We start from the raw sequence: 24,131 nt of genomic DNA, 5'->3' as shown, positions 1-24,131 counted from the left end.
AAGAGGTGCGTTCAAGGATATTGGATATATAGCATTTAGTGCTCCTAAACGATCCAGCGAAGAGGGAAATAAGGCTGTTTGCTGGAAAAAGCTAAATTATCCATTCTCTATTATCTTAATCACTTAAATGTTGTTTTCCCAATTGTGTTTACTTTGTCCTGTGGATGTCTTAATTCTGTTAAATCAAGGGAGCTACGTTTCTATAAACGTAGCTCCTTTCTGTTTGATTTATCTATTTTTATTCAATTTGAGTTATTATATCATCCCCCCGATTACAAAGTGAATTATGCTCATCATTTTAAAAATGTCAGAATTCATCAACTTAAACGACTAACTACGGACTATGTGTTGCCTTATTACGCACAGATTTGAGGCTCTGAAAGGTAACGTGTTTTTTTTCTAATTCATGTTGTAAATCGATGACTGACTCGAGGCATCACATTCGTCATGCTGCCACCCTCCGGTACTGTTTGTGTATTACATCCAAAAATCAGACATGTGAGTGTTCCATTTCAGGGGGGGATATCTAGCACTTTCTTTTACTCCACTACATTTCTTTGACACCTTTAAATACCATTTACTTCTACACCCAGATTCATAATACAAAATAAAATCAACGAATACATTTAGATGGATCATTATCGATAAAGACAGGACGTTATTGATCCCTTGCGGAAATTCACAAGCTACCCTACCACATACATAAAGAACTAAGCCCAATATTTACCAGCTGACCATTAAAGTAATGTACACATTAATGCACCAATAATCATATGCCGGTGATATCGTATACTTTATATTATATTAAAGTTTATTTTGGTGTCAATATTTGTGTACTTCTTTTGTGCATATCCCACATTTTAAATGCAGACATTTTATTCACATTAAAGACGGTTAATGACATTTGTCCACCAGATGTCAGTGAACACTCACCGTCAAGTTGCTGAAAGCTGTCTGTTGCCCGGCTGCTGTTTTCTACAAAGGCTATGGAGAGAGAGAGAGAAAAAGCCCTCCCCCCTTTTTATAAAGAAGTAGACAAAGATAATTACACACTTTTATTTCACTTTCCAATATCACTACCTTCCTCTCATCTGTTAGGCTTTCTCCTTCTATTAGGTCAATTAGTCATATTGTGTCACAGAGGGTTTGGGGTGTAGCTCATGCTCTATTAAACCTGTGATGAGTATCGAGAAAGAGGTTTTGGACACTAAAACAGTTGTTCCCATCTCAGAGACTTAACAGAAAAATAACATTTGAAATTGATTGGTTTCTACTTCTGAACTTTATCGATGCAAAGCCAACAATTGCACATTTCTTTAGGGGTTTTATTGCCTTATAGTGCAGCTGGAGCATGACTAGCAGCTAACAATTTTGCATCTGTATCTGATGTGATCACAAGTTAGGTTATACTAAGGACACTCAAAAACAACAACAACAACAACAACAACAACAACGAATAAAGACCAGAGGAGAATAAAATAAGAATATTGATTGTTAAACTGAAACATAAAATCTTATCTTTGCATGTTCTCTTATGATAGGTGGCATATTGGTCACTTAGCTTCTGCAACCCTTGCATATACTTTATACTTTCACTAATAGAATATATGCTCAGCTATTTAGGGACATGGAGTATTGTTGCATGTGTATTTCCTAATTATAAGTCCTTATTTCACCATCAAAACAAAGGTCCTCATATAGTTTCATCAAAGAGAACAGTTTCAGTTGTGTAATTCATTTTATAATGTTCACAATATAGAGGAATGACGATGGCTGACATCTGAATGGGTTGTAAGTGGTCATCATCAAGCTAAAGACGAGACTTCCTCTGTCGGGACAGACAACCGGCTCCAGTACCAACACTGTATTGGCTTTGGGAACCCACTGTGTGTGTGTGTGTGTCACAGTGTCCGGTGTTTCCAGGGGGAAGCAGGCGGAGGTTAGGCCCTGCGAGCTGCTGCTCCATATTGTGACAGTTCGGAGGTGGCCGTGTCCCCCACTGACCCAACCCCCCTCTCTTAATACCACCTGCTAATCCATCTGCAGGATTACTGTCCACTGTAATCACTCATCCTCCCCACTGACACACCTCACCTCACTCTGCAACTCCTGACTCATTAAACACACACACACACGCACACAAACGTATCTTGCATAAGAAGTTTGTTATGGATTGTAACTTTTTTCTTTGGGAACACACATTTCCCTTCAGTAAAACGCAGCTCGGTACAACAGTTGAGTGCAACCAGAACACCAGAAGAACGTCTCAGGATGAGCTTGTGTGCCAGAGCACACGTTTGTCTCCCAACAGTGACCCTCTGAGTACACAGTGACCTCAAACCCTCCCGACAGGTAGCGTACCATAACATAACATCAACTCATAGTGTATGTATTAATCAGCATGCTCAACCAGCAGCACATTGTCTGCTTTACACTAAGTTTGACAATTATTTGCAAAGAATGACACACGTTCAAAACTTAAAACGCCCGTGTTGCTTCCACCGCCATTGAAATACTACACTCAATGATCATGTGTGCCCAGAATGCACCTGTGAAAACACCTGTCGCCTATCCGAACACTTAGAAAATCAGAGGATTCTGGTTTGCCCTTTGGTGTGAACCACAATGGAGGCCACAAAGAGGACTATAATTACAACATACTGTATTTATTTTACAGTACAATACAGTAATATGTTCATGTTGTCTTCACGCAAGGGGAGACGCTACAGAGGTTTATACTCACAGATATCAGCATAAGAGTGGATTTCTTACATTAAGCTATTCTTTTTGTATCATTAGTTTTTTTAATATGCAAATGAGACATCATCTAATGGAAACCTTTGGGGTAATTAGGATAAATCTACAGCTGTAAATAGACAAAGTAGTAAAATGAACAACTGAATGGGTATTAAGTATGTTTTTTCACCAGTCTGAATGAAGCAAAATAGACAAATTGCCTCAAGTGTCTCGCCGTAGTTATTGTGTTTGATACTGTTATGAGTATGTGAATATAAAAAAACAAACATATTGCATTTGTGTTCATAGTCTATATTTACATCGTGACACAAATGAGAGTAGTGTTTTATACTGTTTGCAGATGCTTATGACTGATGTTTCAAGAGGAACTGGTTATCGGGGACCTCATAAATTTAGAAGTGATGTTAAAAACAATAACATAATAAGTGTTTAATATAGTTTTTTAGTCGAGAGATGGGCACTTAAATTACACACTGAGGGACTTGAGACAGATGATAGAACGCTCACCAGAGGAGAGAGACTAGAAAAAACATTACTTGTGGACATCTCTGGTGTTTGGATTTTCATGTGTGTGTGTGTGTGTGTGTGTGTGTGTGTGTGTGTGTGTGTGTATGTGTGTGTGTGTGTTGTCTGACAGTATGGAGCTCCAGCTGATACAAGTCCTAACTGGACTGGAAAGGGGGGATGGTGGTTAGTGGAGCTCTGTTCTGAGCTGCTGGTGGCACCTAGTTTTCACAGAAGAGATTATTACTGTGTGTGTGTGTGTGTGTGTATTTGTGTGTGTGCAGGGTGAGTGATTGGGGCTGACAGCAGCCTCTGTATTGCTGGCTGGCCCGCAGATTTAGCCGACCTGTTTTAGACACTCTAATCTGGATTAACTGCAGCAGTGTGTCAGTGGGGACAAGGACCGGAGCTCCCCCCCCCCCCCCCCCCCCCCCCCCATTCCCTCTGCCTCTTCGCCTGCTTCTCCTGCCCCCCCCCACCCCCCACCCCCCACCCTCACCCTCTCTTTCTCCTCTCTTCCTCCCGTCTCTCTTATTTCCATCTCCCTGAGTTTTCAGGCCTCAGTCGGACTACAAGACAACAACTTTGTTCAGTCTTAAAATAAAAACATTTGCTTGCATCATCCTGAATGCGTCTATGTGAGTGCAGCTTTAAGGTGGGAGGGGGAGGGGGAGGGGGGCATGGATTAAACCAGCTCAGTCCTCTTCCCGATTTGCTGTTGCAGCTGCAAACTTTTTGGAACACTCTTGGGTTGGATTGAATTACCATTATCAATATCATCTGGACAGGGTTCATGGAACATACAGTATATGTAATACAAAAATAAGTCACAGAAAAGATCTCTTTTTTTATTTTGATCACACCTCCACAACATTTTGGTTAGTATTTGCAATGCCATATTATACTCAACAATATAGCAATTCCATTATTCAATTATAGCAGATTTCCTATGCCCTTGCATCCTAAATGAACCCAGTCATTTGTGATTTAAACGCTCTATTAAGAGGCAAATATACAAAAAAGTCAAAAATCAATTAAAAGCAAAATAAAAATGTAAAATATAAATAATGATACAAAAAAGTCTGTCAAAGGCTTTAAGAGCATCATAGATAGTTATGCATCCATAATTCCCCTTTTAGTCATGTGTGTGGGTATCTCAGGCTCATTCCTGATCAATATTCTGTGTGCAAAGTGTCCAAAAAAACAAACAATTGGGACTCCAGGAATCCCATGTTTAATGTCTATATTCAAACAAGTAGTTTCCATTAAGTGGCCGCCAGCTGTCTACTTGCTCTGAATCCTCTGTCCACGCTTCTCTCCAGTTCCTCCCTCCGTCTCCTGCTCCTATCGATACATTCTCTATCTTCTGCTGGTTTCTGGTCTTTCTCCAGTGCGGCTGGAGTTCCCTCGAGGCTCCTTTCCTGCTCGGCTACTGAACGGATTGCTCTGACTTTCCTCCCTTTTATCTGGAGATAAGATACTTACTTTACAGATAAAGCATATTATGATAAATCAAATGAGCTTTGTCGGTTTTGTGCATCTGGGTGTCTGAGTGTGTGTGTGTGTGTGTGTGTGTGTGTGTGTGTGTGTGTGTGTGTGTGTGCGTGCGTGTGTGTGTGGTGGAGGGGGGATTGAATGCAACATGTGTGTTTGCAGCTGTTTTGGTGTAATCTGTCAATTATGTGTGAAGGTATGAACTGCGGAAGCAGGTGTATTGATCAGCAGGAGGAGAGAAGGAAGTGAAGAAGGCTTTGAGAACTGAAACTGATGACTAATGTAATCTTTCTGAAATAGAACATTCTTTTTTTCAAGAATGTTCTATTTCAGAAAGATTACATTAGTAACATACACAGTATATTAGAAAGGTGCACTCAATAGATAGTGTGCAGATCTCCACCAGGTGTCTGCACTGTTGTATTGTGTGATTGAATGAAAACAAAAAAGGTTTCACAAAATCGTGCAAATCCAGACGATATATACTCGCTGCAGGTCAGAAAAATAGAGGCAGCCCACTAGTTAATGTAAAACACACTTAAAACGAGTGCTGATGAATGCAGGCTTTTGGCTCAAAGTCCTCATATAATACTCAACATATAGTGCTGTGTATTATTGTTTATTACCCCGCAGAATGTGAGATTAGCCGTGGACAGACACAGAGGTGCACACTCCCTCACAGACGCACACGCGCATGTTTCTCCTGGCAGCAACAATAAAACATTGACTGTGGGTCAGTGGTAAGCAGGTCCATCTTTCAATCAGGGGGTTGGTGGTTCAATCCCCGGCCTAGTTGATGTGTCCTTGAGCAAGACACTTAACCCTGCATTGCTACCCGTAGACAGGTGTATAAATGTAACATGTAAAGTGTCTTTGAGTACCTTAAAAAGCGCTAAATAAAATGAATTATTATTAAATATTTCATTATTTTCCAAATCAACATCCAATACTAATTTATTGTCATATAATGTAGATTTGACCTTTTTCACTAATGTTATTATTATCATAATAAATTATTCATACTTAAACAACAACTGTTAAATAAGATAAAAAAGTTGAATTAGTATATCATCATGAAACTCCTGTTGATTACTCACATAAAGACAATTAACTATTTTAGTTTTTCGAAAATGTATGTTTAAATATGCAAATTAGTATTATTAAATACTGTATGTGCATTAGCACATACAGTATTTAATAATACTAATTTGCATATTTAAACATACAGAAATCTGAACATTGGATAAAGCTAGGTTTTGACATTGGAGTCAAACGTTTTCACAGAGGGAATTTTAGATAAACCTTTGTATTACTTCTTAAATCAGAACATACTGTCAACAGCTATAAAAACAAAACAAAAATATTATTTTTTGGCTTCGTTTTAATCATTGAAATGTTGTGTATGGCTATGGATGATATATGAGATTTCTCGCTCAGAGTCTGACAACAGACTAATTTAGAGAAAATGTCCTTTAAAGATGTGTTTTGTAAAATGACTTCAACTTTGAAGACTCCACAGGTGAAAAAAACCATCAATCAATGAGGCATTAATCAAATGAGAATACACGTCGTGTTGTTTGTCTTATTGTGTAGCCTGTTGCTTTGGTTTGCCTTGCGCGTGTGTTTGTGCGTGCGTGCGTATATGCGCGTGTGCTTGTGTGTGTGCGTGCGTGGTGGGAGGGGTTTGCTGAAGCCACTTGCTTCCCTCTAATTAGCAGCGTGTGCCGGGGAAGAAACTCAGTAGAGCGACCTCACCAAGGCGCAAAGGCATCCGGGCGCCACTTCACCTGCGGGATGACTTAAGTGCGTGAAATCCGACTCGCAGAGGCAGTTTGGTGCTCAGCGCGCGGCAGTGTGCTCTGCTGCTCAGCTGACAGGCAGGAAACAGCTGAATAGCTGTTAGAAGAAGGAGAAAAAAGTTTGACTTTTCACTGGTGAAGTCCGGCGCGTGCCGCTTCTGTCTGCTCCGACCTGTTGGCCCGCGGAGCTCTGAGGGGCCATCGGTCGTTGTGTTGCGGGTCCGACATACAAGTCAGAGACAGGACTTAAAAGCCGGCTGCGACGATGATGTCCTACATAAAGCAACCCCATTACACCATGAACGGGTTAAATTTACCTGGTCCCGGAATGGATGTGCTGCATACAACCATCGCTTATCCATGTGAGTATAAACTGTTATTGTATTTTTCTTTTACTTGAACTTATTTGTCTCATTTGCTGCTCTTGTCATTTCGAGTCTTATTTACCCAAAATTATGCGTAAAGGCGGGCAGGACGCGAGCAACGAGAGTACATGAGAGGATGAACATTTTATTTCGTCAGCCTATTAACAAAAGATCTGGACAATTCAAATGTGCTATACAAGTATCATTACTACACTTATTTAACGAATGAAAAAATAAAATGGTAACTTTTCGTTCCGAGAAATTGAAGATTTAAAGTAAAAGGGACTCTTTTAAGTCCGTTGTCTGCTGACGTAAATATAATGTTGTATTACAGATGCATGTGTTTAATATGCAGATACAATGAGCCCATTGAAAGCCTCGAAACGCAGAAAATCGGCGCGCTCTCCTGAATTCAGTGTCTGTCAAGAATCCGACATAGATCTTATTTAATTGTTTACTCTTCTCATTCTTCCCCCCAAGTGTTCTTTGAAATGTTCTCACGCTCCGATGAATATAAATCGACTAAATTCCCGTGACTGTATCGAATAATTTCTCACTTTATTTCTTCTGAAACAAATGCGCCTATTTGTCTGTTTAGATATGACTTTAACTGTACAAACTAGTAAAAGTAATAGAACTCTTTAAAGAACTGGTGACTATATTGATGTAAGCAGCAAATACATGTTATCTTCTTATTTGTCACAAGCAGACTGTATAAGACAAGTAAGGATTATGAACAGCATCATAATGTACTGAGGTTTCCATTTATATTTGTATTTGTTGTCATCCTCACTCACATAGATGGACAGAAAACAAACCTACCCAAATAATCAGTTAAATGGCATGCCGCCTTTAAAAATAAAATAAATCATGGCTCTGAGTTGTGCTCATAATTCAGGTCAGCTCTCTATATTGCTGCCAGAATAATAATCCCCTTTTCTGACTCTTGGGGGGGCAGCCACTCCCCGGAAGCAGCGCAGGGAGCGCACCACCTTCACACGAACACAGCTGGACATCCTGGAGGCGTTGTTCTCCAAGACCCGCTACCCGGACATCTTCATGAGGGAGGAGGTGGCCCTCAAGATCAACCTGCCCGAGTCACGTGTGCAGGTACTGGAGAAGTAGGCCACCGCCAAGATGGAGGCCGTGCTGTTCTTTGTGGTTCACTGACACTGGGACTATAGGCTATCATAAATCAATAAACTTCCAAGATGTTTATGCTATATCCTGCATTTGTTTTTACAATACACAACTCTTACATAAGTCCCTCTTGTCCTTTCTTACGTCCAGTACCCAGTTTTTCTGTCCTAACATCTTCTTCTCCGCGTCTCCAGGTTTGGTTTAAAAACCGCCGTGCCAAGTGCCGTCAGCAGCAGCAGCAGAGCAGTGGCCAGTCCAAACCCCGCCCTCCCAAAAAGAAGGCCTCCCCGTTGCAGGAACCCAGCATCCTTGATCCTGTCCCTAACCCATCTGGTTCCTACAGCCCCTCCTCTGTCCAGTCAGGCCCCGGCCTGGTTCCGAGCTCCAGCACCGGGAACACCGGCGTGTCCATCTGGAGCCCGGCCATCTCGCCCCTGCCCGACCCCCTGGCCTCCTCCTCGGCCCCCTGTATGCAGCGGCCCTCACCTTACCCCATGAGCTACGGCCAGCCGTCGGCCTACACCCAAGGCTACGCCAGCACCACCTCCTACTTCACCGGCCTGGACTGCAGCGCCTATCTGTCCCCCATGCACTCGCAGCTGTCGGGCACCGTGGGCGCCCTCAGCCCCATCACCGTGCCCTCGATGGGGGGCTCCCTGAGCCAGTCCCCGGCCTCGCTGTCCTCGCAGGGCTACAGCACGGCCTCCTCCCTGGGCTTCACCTCTGTCGACTGCCTGGACTACAAGGACCAGCAGGCCTGGAAACTGGGCTTCACCACAATGGACTGCCTGGATCACAAGGACCAAAACTCCTGGAAGTTCCAGGTCCTCTAGAGAGGGGTGTCGCTCGTGTGTGTCAAAGGGTCCCACGTGAGATAGTGTGAGGCATGTCTGCTGGAGGACTTGTTATCTTTGATTTTATCTTTCTTGTCTGTAAGATTTTTGTCTTATTTTCTAAAGGTGACCTCTGTAGGAATGCATTTAATTTGAATGACTTCGGAGAGGAAGGGACCAGTGTACTGAAAGTACCGGAGTCGTACGTAGGGAAACACACTGAGCTGTTTGCTCTCAACATGTCCGACTCCGACGCATAGACATTTTCTTTGAAACTTGCATTGTCATAGAGTGAAAGCTGCTGTGGCGGGACGGAGCTGTGAAGTCCTGAGAGGTCACCTCCTATTTCGGGGTTTAATCGTTTTAAACTATTAATTATTATTCTATGCTACATTTAAATGTCCTTTGTTTGCGTTAAGAGCTTAGCATTTGTGTTGCGTGCAGTGTTAGCAGTGTTAGCCTTCAGTGTTTATCATCCCAATCTGTTTGATGGTTAAAAAAAAAGATTTGTGACATATTAAAGTGATCTGTTCTTTACACTTTGTGCACGGACAATCATTCAGATTCTTTGAAATAAGTTTCACACGGGAGACTGGACCCAGTGGCTGTGAAGAGGCCGTGTTGTCGGTCTGGCCCGTCATGCTCGTCATCACTGGTCCATCTTGGTTATTTTAGTTTATCTGATTCTGGGAGTGTCCCAATCCTCTTAGCCTCCCTTCTGCAATACCCTAAGTGAATTAGTTAGGATTATTGCCCTATCCCCCTCTGTCTCTCTCTGCCTCTCACCCATCTTACCCGCCTCGGCCTTCTCTTCCTCCCCTTCCTTCCTTGGCCCCGCCCCCCTCCACCTTTCCTTATTCCTTATTTTTTATTTTTTTTACCTCTGTCCCAGGTTGTCTTTCACCATGTGTATCCCGCACTCATATACTCATACCAAACATTTCAAATCATTGACAACAATGCAGTTTAATAAAGCTTTTTTTTTTTTACTACAGTTGTTTTCATCAATCGCTCTGGCGCTGAGAGACGTCTCTATCAGATCAATGGTTCCCTTTCTTTCCTCCTCTCCTGGACCCCCCACATCCCCCCACCAATCTCCCCAACTCCTCCGACAATTTGATAATCTTCACATGACCCGATTACTACCACGCAAACTCAACTCTGACATCAAACATGTGAAATGTTTTCTGGAGGTGTGTGTAGGGCGGTAAGAGAGGCTTGATTCTCTTAACAAAACGCCATCCTTCCAAAACTCTCTCCATCACATCATGTGCCTTCTTTTTTTAAAGCTAAATTGAATTGAAGGTTTGTCATTTTACAACAGTGACCATATATTACAAACATATCTAACCTAAGGGTTTAAAGTATTGTTTTAATTCAATAAAAATGGCTTGAGAAAGTATCACTCCTGAGAGATTTCTGGTGTAATATTGATAAAAATGATAAAAGCTCATTTTATTTTGGTTGCTATGTAAATCATATCTGATCCTCTGGTTATCAGCCATGTAAAATGTCACATAATTTAGATCATACATTTAGATCTACTGCACTGAGAGACATTTCAAAGCATTTTTCTGCACTCAACGCTGCCCTAATCCCACTCTGTGCCGGTGTAATCCCTCTGCCCTCCCTCTCCGTGATGTGATTGGTTAATCCCTGCATCTGACCACCCTGATTGGTTAACCTCCCTCGCCGGGTGCAGTGCACTTGTAATCTTCCCCCTCAGCACTGAGAGTTTCAGACAGACATTTGTGCTGTAATCCCAGGGAGCAGCAGATGTGATGGGGGATGGAGGGCACCGGGCAGACCTTGAGGAAGGTTAATACCCGGAAAAGAAAAAGCCGGCACGCGGCCCGAAGAAGAAACCCTCGGGCCCTGTTTCCTGACACCAAAGGCAGCAACACCACAGTGTGAAGGGGCTCTGTTACAATTAAATCAACATCTTCATAGTACCAAAAGTAAAAGTATCATTATGTACAGAATAATATATATATATTACGTCACTGAAATATATTTAGTGACACATTATTGTGTATCCATCCACTAATGCTGCAGTAAAGGTAGATACAAAGGTAATTTCAGAATCAGAAACAGCTTTAGAGGGAAGAATAAACATATTCAAGGATTTTGACTCAATATATTGACATATATAAGAAACAATATATAAGTATATATTTTTGTATATGTTTAAGTACATGAGGTACGTGCATATGACAGTACGGAATAATATGTACTGCAATGTTTACATTCATATTGTCAGTATTTAAACAAACAAACAACAAATATAGAATGTATTGGCAGCGTGGATGTTTGTTGTTGGAGGGTTATTGACACTTATATATATGACTGGTGTCAACTGTTCATCGGAGTGGCGGCCAAACAGGAGGAAGCTGCCCATGTGTCTGGTTGTTGTGGCTACAGGGTTCAATAGCGCGCCCCAGAGGGGAGAAGCTTGAAATGGTTGAGTCCAATGATGAGGAGGATCTGGAGTGAGGTTTCGTACTTGCCCCAGGGAGCAGTCGTTGGTGTAATTTGAATGACATTATGGACTGACAGGCATCTTAAATAAAAATTAATACATCACTTGTTTGTACAATATTGGCTTCCAAATGTAGGAGAAGAATATAGTGGTAAGAATTTAGTAGAAATTCAATTCAATTCAATTCAGTTTGTTTTTGTATAGCCCAATATCAGAGGGCTTTACAATCTGTACACATACGACATCCCTGTCCCAGGACCTCAGATCGGATCAGGAAAAACTCCCCAAGAAATAGAAAAAACCCTTTGACAGGGAAAAAAGGGAAGAAACCTTCAGGAGAGCAACAGAGGAGGATCCCTCTCCCCGGATGGACTGAAGCAATAGATGTCATGTGTACAGATGAACAGACAGCGTTACAGAGTTACAACACATTCAATGAATACTGAAACTGGTCTGGCCCAGGACCAGCTTCAGACACAGCCAGGTCCAATGGACCCTATCAGACGTGAAGTCGCAAAGACTCCGGGGAGGAAGCAGAGTTAATAAGGTGCAATGGAGAGATGTAAATTCATCCATAAGTAGAAAGAGAAGAGGAGAGAGGAGCTCAATGTATCCTAAAACGTCCCCCAGCAGCCGATAAGCCTATAGCAGCATATGAAGGGGCTGGACCAGGGCAAACCTGATTCAGCCCTAACTATACAGAGGAAAGTCTTAAGTCTATTCTTAAATGAGGTGACTGTGTCTGCCTCCCGGACTGAAAGTGGAAGCTGGTTCCATAAAAGAGGAGCTTGATAACTGAAGGCTCTGGCTCCCATCCTACTTTTTAGGACTCTAGGAACCACAAGTAGCCCCGCATTTAGTGAGCGCAGCTCTCTAGTGGGGCAATATGGTACTACAAGCTCCTTAAGATATGATGGTGCATCACCAATCAAGGCTTTGTAGGTGAGGAGAAGAATTTTAAATGTGATTCTTGATTTTACAGGGAGCCAGTGCAGAGCAGCTAATACAGGATTAATGTGATCTATTTTCTTAGTTTTTGTGAGTACACGAGCTGCAGCATTCTGGATCAACTGGAGGGATTTAAAAGACTTATTAGAGCAGCCTGATAATAAGGAATTGCAGTAATCTAGTCTGGAAGTAACAAACGCGTGAACCAGTTGTTCTGCATCTTTTTGAAACAAGATGTGCCTGATTTTTGAAATGTTACGTAGATGAAAAAATGCAATCCTTGAGATTTGCTTAACGTGGGAGTTAAAGGACAAGTCTCGGTCAAAGATAACGCCGAGATTCTTTACAGTGGTGTTAGATGCCAGGGAAATGCCATCTACAGAAACCACATCACCAGATAATTGATCTCTGAGGTGTTCAGGGCCCAGTAAAATAACTTCAGTTTTGTCTGAGTTTAACATCAGGAAGTTGCAGGTCATCCATGTTTTTATATCTTTAAGACATCCTTAAAGTTTAACGAGCTGGTTGGTTTCTTCTGCTTTGATCGATAGATATAATTGAGTACCATCTGCATAACAATGAAAGTTTATAGAGTGTTTCCTGATAATGTTGCCCAAAGGAAGCATATATAAGGTAAATAAAATTGGTCCAAACACAGAACCTTGTGGAACTTCGTGATTAATGTTGGTGTTCATTGAGGCTTCATTGTTTACAAATACAAATTGAGATCTATCTGGAAATAGGATTTAAACCTATTTAGTGCGGTACCTGAAATGCCAATAGATATAATATAATACAGTACACCTAATCTACAGTAATATAGTACATTCAGCTAATCTACAGTAATATAGCACATTACTCCTAATCTACAGTAATATAGTACAGTATTGCTAACCTACAGTAATATAGCACAGTACTGCTAATCTACAGTAATATAGTACAGTATCACTAATATAGTTATGCCAGATGATTATCTGCCGAGGTAGATTGCAAATACTGTGCTAAATGTATTTAAATGTGAACCTTCTCAAAAAACAACCACAAAGACACATAATAACTACAAAGAGACATTAAATTATTTATGAAACACTTTAAAAGCAAATAAATCACACCAACAAGCATCAGTTTGTTTTAACACCTATTTATTACCACCATAATATGAGAAATTTGGAAAATACAAAGATCGTCTTATTTATACGTCTGAAAATCTCGAGGAATAAGAAAAATATCAAATAAAACAAATATGAGGTTATATTGTGTATCACAAATTTTGAGAAAAGGGACAGATTATATGATCAGATCTACAGAGAGCAGGAGACAGAGACCCTAAACATGCAGAGGGTAACTTGCACTATAATATCAATTCATACTGTTGTGACAAGCCTATCTGTGGACATGAAGACAGAGACAGCAGCATACTGTGTGATGAATGATCGACAGTGAACAATTGAATAGAGGAGACGGTAAACCATCGCCCCCGTGTGGCTGCCATTAGAATAGAAGTTGCTTTTGAAAATAGAGAAGCCCTTCCTGATTTCCTATAGCAGATCAGATCACTGCAAAAAAATAAAGATAACCATGTTGGCAATATTAATTGTTTTTCTCTCTTTTTGGATTTTGGAAGTGGTAAAGAGAAGAGATGCTCATCCGTAAACTATATGCATTAAAAAAAAATAGACACCATATCCACAACGATAATCAATATTTTTAAGCAACCAAAAAAAAAAGAGAGACTTGTTTGTTGAGTACAAGTAGTTTGAAAGATCAGAGCTCACTCATCCACACAAACAGACCAACAGAGCGCCATCCGCTTCCCAGTGCGGATTACAGAGGTGAAGAGGTACAGCGAGCTGCCTGGCTGCAGAGCGAGGAGTCGGGCGTAAAGGAGGGTGTTCAGTCGGGGTAGAGGCCTCGGGACTAGCTTTAATAGCACCCTGCTGTGGAAGTTGCAGCTCCCCTTAAGCAGACTAGCCCCTCGTCCACGTCCCTCTGCCTGGGCTCGGTTTTGCCTCACTGACCTCACCTGCTGGCCTCCCACCCTGGAAGAATCCAGGAGAGCTCAATGGGGGTGGGCTTCCCAAACTCAGCGACGCATGTTTGAGTTATGTGTGCACATGTGCGTCTGATCTGCAAAACTTTTTACATGCACGAAAAAGGTACCCTAAAAATAAAAAATAAAAAACATTTGGTGAAGACCCATGAGCCCAGACTTCAACATATTTCTATCTCTTCAGAATCAGGATTACACTAAAGTCTACTGAGAAGCTGGGCAGGCAGGGGAGGGAGAAGGGTTGGAGTAAAATAAAAGGAGTAAGCGCAGGGACAGGTTAAGAAAAAACAGGACAGAGGTGAAATATCGGGGAGGGTCATCTAAGCACGCTCCCCGCGAATGCGACGTGCCAGCTGGATGTCTTTGGGCATGATGGTGACACGCTTGGCATGGATGGCACACAGGTTGGTGTCCTCGAACAGACCCACCAGGTAAGCCTCGCTGGCCTCCTGCAGGGGGAGAGGGGGTGGCAACACATATTAGCAGGAGAAGTATGCTAGCTTTACGGATTATACTGATGTAGCTTTATCAATATATTTTGTGCACACACACACACACACACACACACCTGCAGGGCCCCAATGGCAGCGCTCTGAAAACGCAGATCGGTCTTGAAGTCCTGAGCAATCTCCCTCACCAGGCGCTGGAAGGGCAGTTTGCGGATCAGCAGCTCAGTGGACTTCTGGTACCGACGGATCTCTCTCAAAGCCACGGTGCCGGGCCTGAAACATGCAACAAAGCTCACACAGGTTAATTTAACCCGCTACAAGTTACCCTCTGTACAAAGAATGACATTTTGTCACTTCCACAAAAAAAAAAGTCTCTGGGTTAACATTGCGCAACCTAAGTAGTCTTAAGTGCAAGTCTATTTAGTAAATAGATGTTTTAGTGAATACAAGTATAAAAACAAAAAGGTGTTACCTGTAACGATGGGGCTTCTTGACGCCACCAGTAGAGGGGGCACTCTTGCGGGCAGCCTTGGTGGCCAGCTGCTTACGAGGAGCCTTTCCTCCAGTGGACTTACGGGCGGTCTGCTTGGTACGAGCCATTACTACGAAGTATCACCTGAAGGGAATATCACAAATATAACAGGGTGAGGAGTGTTGTTCATTCTATACTTTCTACTCCCCCCCCCAACATGTTTTTTAGAGCTGCGATTTGGACACCCCATTGACAATAATAATTTCCATCCACTACGATTGTGCCCAAATATTTAGCCTAAATGCGAATGCTTATATGTGAAAATGTATGGAGAAATATAGCTTAATACTAAATCAATCATTATATTGTTGTCAGTTAAATAATTACAATTACCAACATTTTAGTGATGCATGAAATTAGAGAGTTTTGTTAGCTGTTTATTATTATCACGATCTTCACCCAGATATCTGCATGAGGGTCAGTAGAACATCTTGTTTTTAAGTTCTCCTGCACTAGCAGGTAGCAGAGGATCTAGCTCAGAGTCTGTGATGGTCAACCATATTTGGCCGCCTGGGAAAACTTTTTCCTCCCGGGTTTGGCAGCTGCACAGACACACCGTCCCGAGCCACTATCAACACCTTTGGCTCCAGACTACACCAATCACACTGCTGCACTGGTCCTCATTCTGAACTACACCAATCCGCCGTGTCTGTGTCGCATTTTAGGACCAATGGCGTTTCAGTCTGCTGTGTTTTAGGGCAGGACGAGCGGCTTTAGCCCCGCCTCATTCCGCAAGATTATGGCCGCAGACCCAAATGAACCTTCCAACACATTGGTAATGCGCGAGACGTAAACTGTGATAATTCCCCTAAAAACCAAACAACGTGAGCATACAAGACTACCAACAAAACGTAGCAGACAAGTGCAGCTATCGAATAAGCATCAAGGCGTGAGAAGCGACGGGGTATTAAAGCGAAACAGCGAAGTAGAAATCGCACATGAAAGTGGAGCAGCTATTTCGGCAGAGGAAGTACTGAGCCGTCCTTCTCTCCGCCTGGGCATCGAGGGAGCTGCTTTTTCCACCGCGTCGAAATAACTCGCCATTTCAGCACAAAAACAACTTTATCCGTCTCGTTTTCTCTACAAAACGGCGACTGTTACTATATGAACCAAAAAGTGTGTCCGAAATTTGACTTACCGAGGCTGAATTTAGCGCTTTTTCTCCGCGAGGACACAAGTGAGTTGTGGTTGTCTGGCAGTGTCAGATATTTACTATCTCTCACACAATGGAAGCGGAGAGCTGGAGCAAAATGGCGGTCGTGTCAATCATCAGTCTCCCACAATGCAACTGCCAACATTTGTAAACATTGTAGCCTCACGTTGTTTCTTCGACTGAAACTTTTGTTCCAAAACGTTGTTAATACAATGCGACAACACCCCGGTGCTAGAAAATAAACCACGAGTATTCTTTCACCTTAGTATTTAGGTCTATAGCGTGCAATACAAATTACTGAACAAAATTGGAACACAACTTAATGAGAACAAATCGGGCTCAATACATGAGCATAATTATGCCCTAGAAAATATAAATACATGTTTTTTTACATTTTATTATTAATTTGATGATCAATTAAATTCGACAAGCATTTGTAGTTAGTAAGATTCTAAACTTGTTTTCATGTAAGACATGAACGTAACATATTGTACTTTATTATACTTATTAATAGTATATAATATGTGTTATACTTTACCTTTGGAGCAACTGTTTTAGTTGGTATTTGGAGGGAAATAAGCAAACAGTGGCAACAGTATTAGGATAATGCGACAAAAAGCAGACACAGGAAATACTAAATAAAGTAAGAATACGGCTGGTGGTCAATCCAGTAGGGGGCAGTAATACAACTTAAAGTAAAGGATCTCAACAGCTGGACAACCACAGAGGACGAGAAGAAGAGACGTACAGGAAAGACTTCCTAGTTGATTATGCGGTTAGTCCGAGGCTAAACTGCGTCTGTTGCTAGCTAGCTATGCCATACACATGTCATAATACACATTATACCATCAAAACGTCTTTAAAAATGTCATCGTGTATTGAGGGTTAAAAATGCATATTATAGTAGGCCATAAATAAGGAATACTATACTTTGTCATATAAAAGTGTCCCTCCAAACTGTGAACTTGGGAACCACACCACCTGTATTTGGAACTACTCCCTTTGTATATTTGACTATTTCTTTAAAATGTACTTGAGGAAAGAACTTATGCCTTCATAACTTTGGACTAAGAAGACTGTAGAAAGTATGTTTACTTATAATAATTGTTTATTATTGAATAAACAATCTTATTCAAAAATACTCAAAGATTTTATATATTGTCCTGATTAATCTCCAAACAACTCTCTTATACAAAATCCTACAAAAGAAGCTACAAAAATACAGACATTCAATAACTTGTATTAAATCAACAGTGGAGCGGGAGTGTCACACATGTCAACATAAAGTAAGAACAAACTCAGTTTTAATATACAGATGAACATTTTTTGTTGTTGATGGTTTTGTTTTAGTTGCCCGAGGATGGAGATCCTTTTCTCCCACACCAACGCTCTCAGTAAATCAGCTCCCATGAATGAGAACACAAGGAACCTCTTTCTGCCCCGTTCGCCTGGTTTGACCCTCACTGTTGGGAGGTCACCAGTCTATCTGTGGAGTTAGACGTGGATGATAAGTAAGTAAGTAAGGTTTATTTATATTGCACTTTTCACAGACAAAGGGTCACAAAGTGCGGTACAGTAGTCAATTAAAACAAATGGACAATTAATAACAGGGGCCAAAAACATTTCAACAGTTAAAGAGCAGAGTCAAATACACAGTAAAAGATGGTGCAGTAAAAAACATAATAAAACAATAAGAAATAAATAAAAAAGATAAAAGCAGGTCATAGAAAATGTAATTAACCAAACGCCAGAGTAAACAGGTATGTCTTTAGTTGGTGTTTAAATGACACTATTGAATCGGCAAACCTTATGGGTGCAGGCAGAGCATTCCACAGCTTTGGAGCTACTGCCTCAAAAGCTTGGTCACCACGAGTGTTGGAGCTATTTAATTGATATTAGTATTTAGTTGTTTTATTGACAAGTAGTATTGTTTAATCATTCAGGTTGTTTGCTTATTTAGGTTAGATGTTTTGATATATTAGAATAGCTTTTTTCTTGTGATAGTTTTTAGTTTAGTTTAATTCTTTATTGTTGTTGTCTAGATATATTTAGTCTTTTGGTTGTTCATTGGTTCGTTAATTGAGTAACACTGTGGGCACCTGTGGTTATATGTAGGAGTAGGCAGGTACAGGACCAGCATGCACCTGGGTAGGCCTATGGTTTTTTACCAGTGCAGGAGAGGCAGCGTTAGGAGTTCCTTTGTTCTTTTGTTTGTTTGCTTGTTTTGTTTAGTTAAATAAATTATCAGAAAAACGGAATCCTGAATGGACAATGCATTCTTTTGGCTGCGTAAACCACAAACCCATGGTGCGTCAGTGGCAATTTGATTTATGTTTGTTTTTGATTTGTTGGACAAATGGCCACTACAACGAGGTTTAAGGCGAGTATGTGGGACTGACAGAAGATTTTGGAGGTCGGATCTGAGATTGCGGGCTGTTGAATATGGGCGAAGTAGTTCAGCGACATATGAAGGAGTCTGGCCATGCCGTGATGTGAGGATTTTAAAGTAAAAGTGGATCCTATGCTCTACAAGGAGCCAGTGAAGAGACCTGAGTATCGGGTGATGTGATACCGTCTATTTGTCCTTGTCAGTATTCTGGCAGCAGTATTTTGGATTACCTGCAACCGGTTAATCGAATATTTACTGAGAGAGCAGAAAAGTGCATTACAGTAATCAATGCGAGAAGAGATAAACGCATGAATGATCGTCTCTAATTCAGCTGTAGATTTGCTGATGTTTCTTTGGTAGAAGAAACATGATTTAGACAGCTGCTTTGACATGGTGGTCAAACAACAAGGATTTGTCAAAAATTACCCAGAGATTACGCAGGTTTAGGTGGACAGCAGAGGAGAGTGGACCAATGCTCTGCTTGATCAGAGGGACAGCATCATCAGGTGCAATAACAAGGACCTCCGTCTTATTATCATTCTGTTGTAAGCAATTTACTGCTGTCCAGTCCTTAATAGCATTGACACAATCAAGGAGGCTGGTTAACCTAAAGGCCTCACTGGGATTAAAGGAGATTGGTTGGATATCATCTGCATATAGATGAGAAGCAACATTATAGGTTTTAATGATCTGTATAAGTATAAGATAAGTATAAAGAAAATAATAGAGGCCCCAGGACCGAGCCCTGTAGTACCCCACAGGACAGTGGAGAGATGTTTGACACAAATTCTCCCACCGAGATAGTAAAACTTCTGTTTGCGAGGTATGATAAAAACCACTCCAACGCTATGCCCGATATACCCACCCAATCACGTAGCCTCTCGATCATGATGTTATGGTCTACGGTGTCAAACGGCGAACTGAGGTCAAGGAGCACTAAAACAGAACAGTCACCAGCGTCAGATTAATAAATAATTTGAAGGAGAGCGGTTTCAGTTGAGTGCTGTTTGCGAAACCCTGACTGGAACTTGTCGAACATATAGTGCCTCTCCAGTGCAACAGTTAGTTGGCCGGCCACAACCGTCTCTAGGATTTTTGACAGAAAAGGCAGTTTTGATATAGGACTGAATATTACTTGGGCAAAGCAGGATCTATTTTTTTAAATAACGGCTTGATAGTGGCATGCTTGAAATAGGAGGGGACACTTCCTGTGGACAAGGAAGAATTAAAAATCATTATTATAGGAGGACCAATAATTGGCAGGATTTTCTGAAATAGAGAAAGGGCACGACAATGTTTTTTATACATTGATTAAGTCCATCAGCTCTTGTAGGCTGATAGGCTGGAAAGAGTCCAGAACAGTAGAAGGTTGTTAGGAGCTACAGTTGGATGAACAAATCCAAGGAGCAATACCTGACCTAATCGCCATTACCTTATCAATGAAATAGGTAAGGAACTTATTACACTCATCAGCAGAAAAGCGAGGTAATATAGAGACAGGTGGTGAAACAATGGTGTTAATTGTGTCAAACAAAATCTTAGGATTTCTCTTAGAGTAAGAAATTAAGTTTGCAAAGTTCTAGTTTCCTTCACTACAAGATTAAAAGAAACTCTGAGATCTTATAGATATGTGCGATGCACTTCTAGCCTAGTGGCTTTCCATAGCCGCTCCGTCCTGCGACACTTCCGTCTTAAGGAGTAGACGGTGTCTGTCATCCATGGAGAAATGTTGTTTGCAGTCCTAGTCCTTTTCTTAACAGGTGCCACTTTGCCACAATGTTCATTAAATTACTGCATTAAAAATTCAACATTAAAATTTGTGTAGCTGAAGTGCTTTGCAAAGTGATCAGCTGTAGTCTGAGTAATAATACGGGAGTGGAATGTTCGTTTCGCATTTACAGAGAGATCAAAGAAAATACATTTGTGATCACTGATCAGTCGGTCCTCACAACGGATATGATCAATATCTAGACCCAGCGAGAACACAAGGTTCTGTGAGTGGAGCCAGAAACATGTTGTGTGAAATTAAAAGGTTCAGTAGTGTTCAGGAACTCAGTGGCTACACGGTTGGTGGCATCATTGACATGCAGATTAAAATCACCAACCAGTACCACTTTATCCTGCTTGATAATAGAGGTCAGGAAGTCTGTGAACTGATACAAACTGACCTACTGGATACACGTGGCTCCTCCAAATATTTCAAGACCAAAAGAAGGAATTGTGGAACACAACATCATCAATGTTATAATTGTTATTGAACATGTTTTATTGATAATGCAGCAGACATGACTGAATGACCAACCGGCACATTTAACCATGTACATTCAGACAGAAGATGAGTGAAGGAGCTCCTCCTCCTCAGTGTTGGTCCAGAAACTGCACTCATGGGGAAAAAAGAGAAGGCCATAAATACATTTCATAACATGTTAGGCATTTTTAGCACAACATTACTGATATGACTTTTTCTGACATTATACTAGGACTGTTTTAGGACTTTTTTTTTTATAGAATACTATACTGTGGCTGTTTGACTATATTGTGTATATTTCATGAAGTTTATGACATTTTATGATTATGTTTTATATATTATAAAATGACTTATCTTATGGCGTTTTTATACCATGCCGGTTCTTTTTCATGACGTTTTGTGACATACTATATGACTTTTGTTGACATCCTATATAAATGACATGGTTTGACATGATTTTTTTCACCTTGTTATGAACATGTTCTGTCATGACATTGTTCACATACAATCCTACAGCTTTTATATGACATTATTATTATATAATGCAACTATATTTTAACGGTGTGTTTGATTTAGGGACCAACGGTGGCGGGAACTGGGGAGTCGAGGTGCTTTGTGAAGGAGACTGCATTCTTTAGGAGGATGAAGACAACCAGAGCAGGGCGGCAGGCTTTAAAAAAAAACATAATATACCATCACATGACCTTTTTTACACATACTATAATACTATATTACTTTTTGAAATACGATACCTCGAACTTGGTGTGACTTTTTGACAAAAATAAACTTGTTTAGTATTCGTGACAGACTACAATGGCTTTTTACACCCGTTTAACGTATACAAGGATTATATTTGATGAACTATGAATTCTTTAGGACTTATTTTGACATTATATTATGGCTTTTATTGACTATTTGAAGACATTATTACTTTGCAATGATGTAATTTGACAATACTGTTTCAGGGTAAAAAAAAACAACAAAAAGCTAATTTTCTATGTTGGCATAGAAAATGTTGCCGTAATGGAACCTGGATGTGTGCAGCAGCACGTGACAGTTTGGAGCGACTGGAGAGTATAAGGTAAACAAACTATGACTTCAGGTTTTATGCATTCAGTTTTTAACATCTTTGAGGAGCAGACTCTGAAACTGGCTGAAGCCGTTTCAGAGTCCACAATCTATAAAGCTGGTTTCTTCACAGTGTGATTTGAAAGCATGCAGTCTGGTCTGAACCCTGTGGAGTTTCTAACAGAGACATTCAGTGTTCTTCACTCAGTGTGAGCATCTTCAGGTCGGACAAATGTGTTGAATGCATTTTCTTCCTCATTAAATATTTATAAAGCCAATTTAAGGAAAGTGTTTACATCTGTAATCCAGTTTCCTTCAGGAAACATGTTGAGCTCATTTTCTAAAAGCAGCACATCAGTCTACTGCAACTAGTCATTAATGATTTAGAACAACAAAGAAAAACATTTAATAATTACCTTCATGCTTTACAGCGGATTTGTAAGTTAACATAATGAGATGAACCGTCACACACAACCATTATGTTCGACATCCATTATAATTAATGTTTTGTGCTCCTGTGCCTTTGAACTAAATCTCCGAGCAGAGGTGAATTAGTAACATCACGCACATATTAGAAGACATGGCTTATAGCTATTCCTGAACAGTTTTATTTATTTCATATCTAAGTGGAGATGCCTCTCGTTTGAGACACGAGCGTGTTCACATTCAAGTACACAGAGCCTTACTTAAGTTCCCCATCTGAAAAGGTAGAGGCTTAAATAAGGCAAGAGGAGAAGAACCTGTAAGCGAGAAGTTAAACAGTGGAGTACAACCTGGATGTAGATGTATTTGAAACATATTGTAATCCACACATTACATGTAGTATAATACCAGATGATTGTACCTTACATGGATTTCCAGTCTGAATATAAATGGTGCCAAGTATCTAAAAAAAAAAATACCCCCCCCCCCCATTGTTTTAAATTCAGAACCACGGATACAAAATTAAATAACCCCAGTAGGTTAACTGTCAAGAATCAAAGGTGATCTACAATCTAGATATCACAATGTTTGTGCATTATGATGAAAATGGTCTGTTTAAGGCTCATCACCAAGACGTTACTTTTCCTCCACAAAGCAGCTGCGACATGCTCTTCCACACATTGTTTGAGAGGACATTGTTTTCAGCTTTATTCAGTTAGTCCAGTTCATGAAAGTACCTTGAACATAATGGAAAAAAACAAAGGGAAATAAAAATAGAACCTCTTCCACATCTAGAAAGGCATGAATCCATCTCCATCTCTTTTATCCCGTATGTGCAACAACTGAACAACTGCCCCGAGTCGCTTGGTCCCTCTTCGGAACAGTACCACAACTTTCCGTGAGAAGTCATTGAAATCTGTGGATAGCAAAGTTACATAAAAAAATGTCACAGTCACACAGAAAATAAGACTTTGATAAACCACTATATTAACCGAGAGAAACCCATCACAGCTCCTAATTGAACCTCCCACCCGGCCGGATCCTGGAGAGACTGAACATGAACCCTACCGACATGTTTGCCCTCCTCCAATAACTTGTGCTGTAACATCCAGAAAGAACGCGACGGATCCTGCATGCATTTTGTAAAATGCAAACCGTAATCCCAGTTGATGCTCATACCAAAAACAAACTAAACACAACTAAATCCCTTTTCTTTTTCAAACTAGTGAATCTCTATATAGATTATATATATATATCATCATATTGGTGATCCTGTTAAAAGTACCTCTTTCTCTTTTATCTTTCATATCATATACATTTATGACTACTGCCCCAATCACAATATGACCCCTTGGACAGTAAATTCAGGTACATTCAGTAAAAAGTCTTACAATTTTCTTTACAATTCATTAAAAATACAGAGGAGCAAAAAATATGGTGATATGACAGTCCACTGTCCTGCAGAGGCTGCAACCAGAGCTCAATAGTCTTTCTTCTACA

The 24,131-nt window shown here is 40.7% G+C and overlaps 3 protein-coding genes and 1 long non-coding RNA gene across 15 annotated transcripts in view; 2 read left to right on the top strand and 2 right to left on the bottom strand.

Annotated features, from left to right (window-relative positions):
- The first annotated feature begins 6,505 nt into the window (after positions 1–6,505).
- Positions 6,506–9,453, top strand: crx (cone-rod homeobox). Its single transcript, XM_034550271.1, has 3 exons — positions 6,506–6,916; positions 7,878–8,029; positions 8,254–9,453. The coding sequence occupies exons 1-3, from the start codon at positions 6,820–6,822 to the stop codon at positions 8,890–8,892; spliced, it is 888 nt and encodes a 295-aa protein (XP_034406162.1). The 5' UTR covers positions 6,506–6,819; the 3' UTR covers positions 8,893–9,453.
- Positions 9,454–13,444: 3,991 nt separating this feature from the next.
- Positions 13,445–17,172, bottom strand: h3f3c (H3 histone, family 3C). Of its 2 annotated transcripts, XM_034549779.1 has the most exons (5): positions 17,042–17,168; positions 16,489–16,590; positions 15,291–15,434; positions 14,938–15,091; positions 13,445–14,818 (listed from the first exon to the last, which is right to left on the bottom strand). In XM_034549779.1, exons 3-5 carry the CDS (start codon positions 15,416–15,418, stop codon positions 14,690–14,692), a joined length of 411 nt encoding a protein of 136 aa, XP_034405670.1. In that variant the 5' UTR covers positions 15,419–15,434; positions 16,489–16,590; positions 17,042–17,168; the 3' UTR covers positions 13,445–14,689. The 2 variants fall into 2 exon arrangements, with proteins under 2 accessions (XP_034405670.1, XP_034405671.1); XM_034549780.1 differs by lacking the exon at positions 16,489–16,590 and having other exon boundaries at positions 17,042–17,172.
- On the top strand, positions 16,085–22,413 carry LOC117742433. The gene is made up of 3 exons (XR_004611033.1): positions 16,085–16,125; positions 17,854–18,014; positions 21,717–22,413. It is a non-coding gene; the product is annotated as an uncharacterized LOC117742433 (long non-coding RNA).
- Positions 22,414–22,793: 380 nt separating this feature from the next.
- Positions 22,794–24,131, bottom strand: part of arhgap32b (Rho GTPase activating protein 32b) — a 93,953-nt gene continuing 92,615 nt past the window's right edge. For all 11 annotated transcript variants that reach the window (XM_034549770.1, XM_034549768.1, XM_034549773.1 and 8 more), the window contains one exon: positions 22,794–24,131. This exon is cut by the window's right edge and continues 2,287 nt beyond it. The gene's annotated coding sequence lies outside the window, so the exon portion shown is untranslated.

This window comes from Cyclopterus lumpus, chromosome 14 (assembly GCF_009769545.1).
Source record: "Cyclopterus lumpus isolate fCycLum1 chromosome 14, fCycLum1.pri, whole genome shotgun sequence".
In the NCBI taxonomy this organism is placed as follows: domain Eukaryota; kingdom Metazoa; phylum Chordata; class Actinopteri; order Perciformes; family Cyclopteridae; genus Cyclopterus; species Cyclopterus lumpus.
Note: the sequence above shows the minus strand (reverse complement) of the source record. Positions and strands in the feature narration are given on the sequence as shown.

Coding starts and splice junctions, on each gene's coding strand:
- crx (XM_034550271.1), top strand. CDS start 6,820: ATGATGTCCTACATAAAGCAACCCCATTACACCATGAACGGGTTAAAT. Junction 6,917..7,877: donor TACAACCATCGCTTATCCAT/GTGAGTATAAAC, acceptor TTGGGGGGGCAG/CCACTCCCCGGAAGCAGCGC. Junction 8,030..8,253: donor TGCCCGAGTCACGTGTGCAG/GTACTGGAGAAG, acceptor CCGCGTCTCCAG/GTTTGGTTTAAAAACCGCCG.
- h3f3c (XM_034549780.1), bottom strand. CDS start 15,418: ATGGCTCGTACCAAGCAGACCGCCCGTAAGTCCACTGGAGGAAAGGCT. Junction 15,092..15,290: donor AAGAAGCCCCATCGTTACAG/GTAACACCTTTT, acceptor TGCATGTTTCAG/GCCCGGCACCGTGGCTTTGA. Junction 14,819..14,937: donor CTGCCATTGGGGCCCTGCAG/GTGTGTGTGTGT, acceptor CTCCCCCTGCAG/GAGGCCAGCGAGGCTTACCT.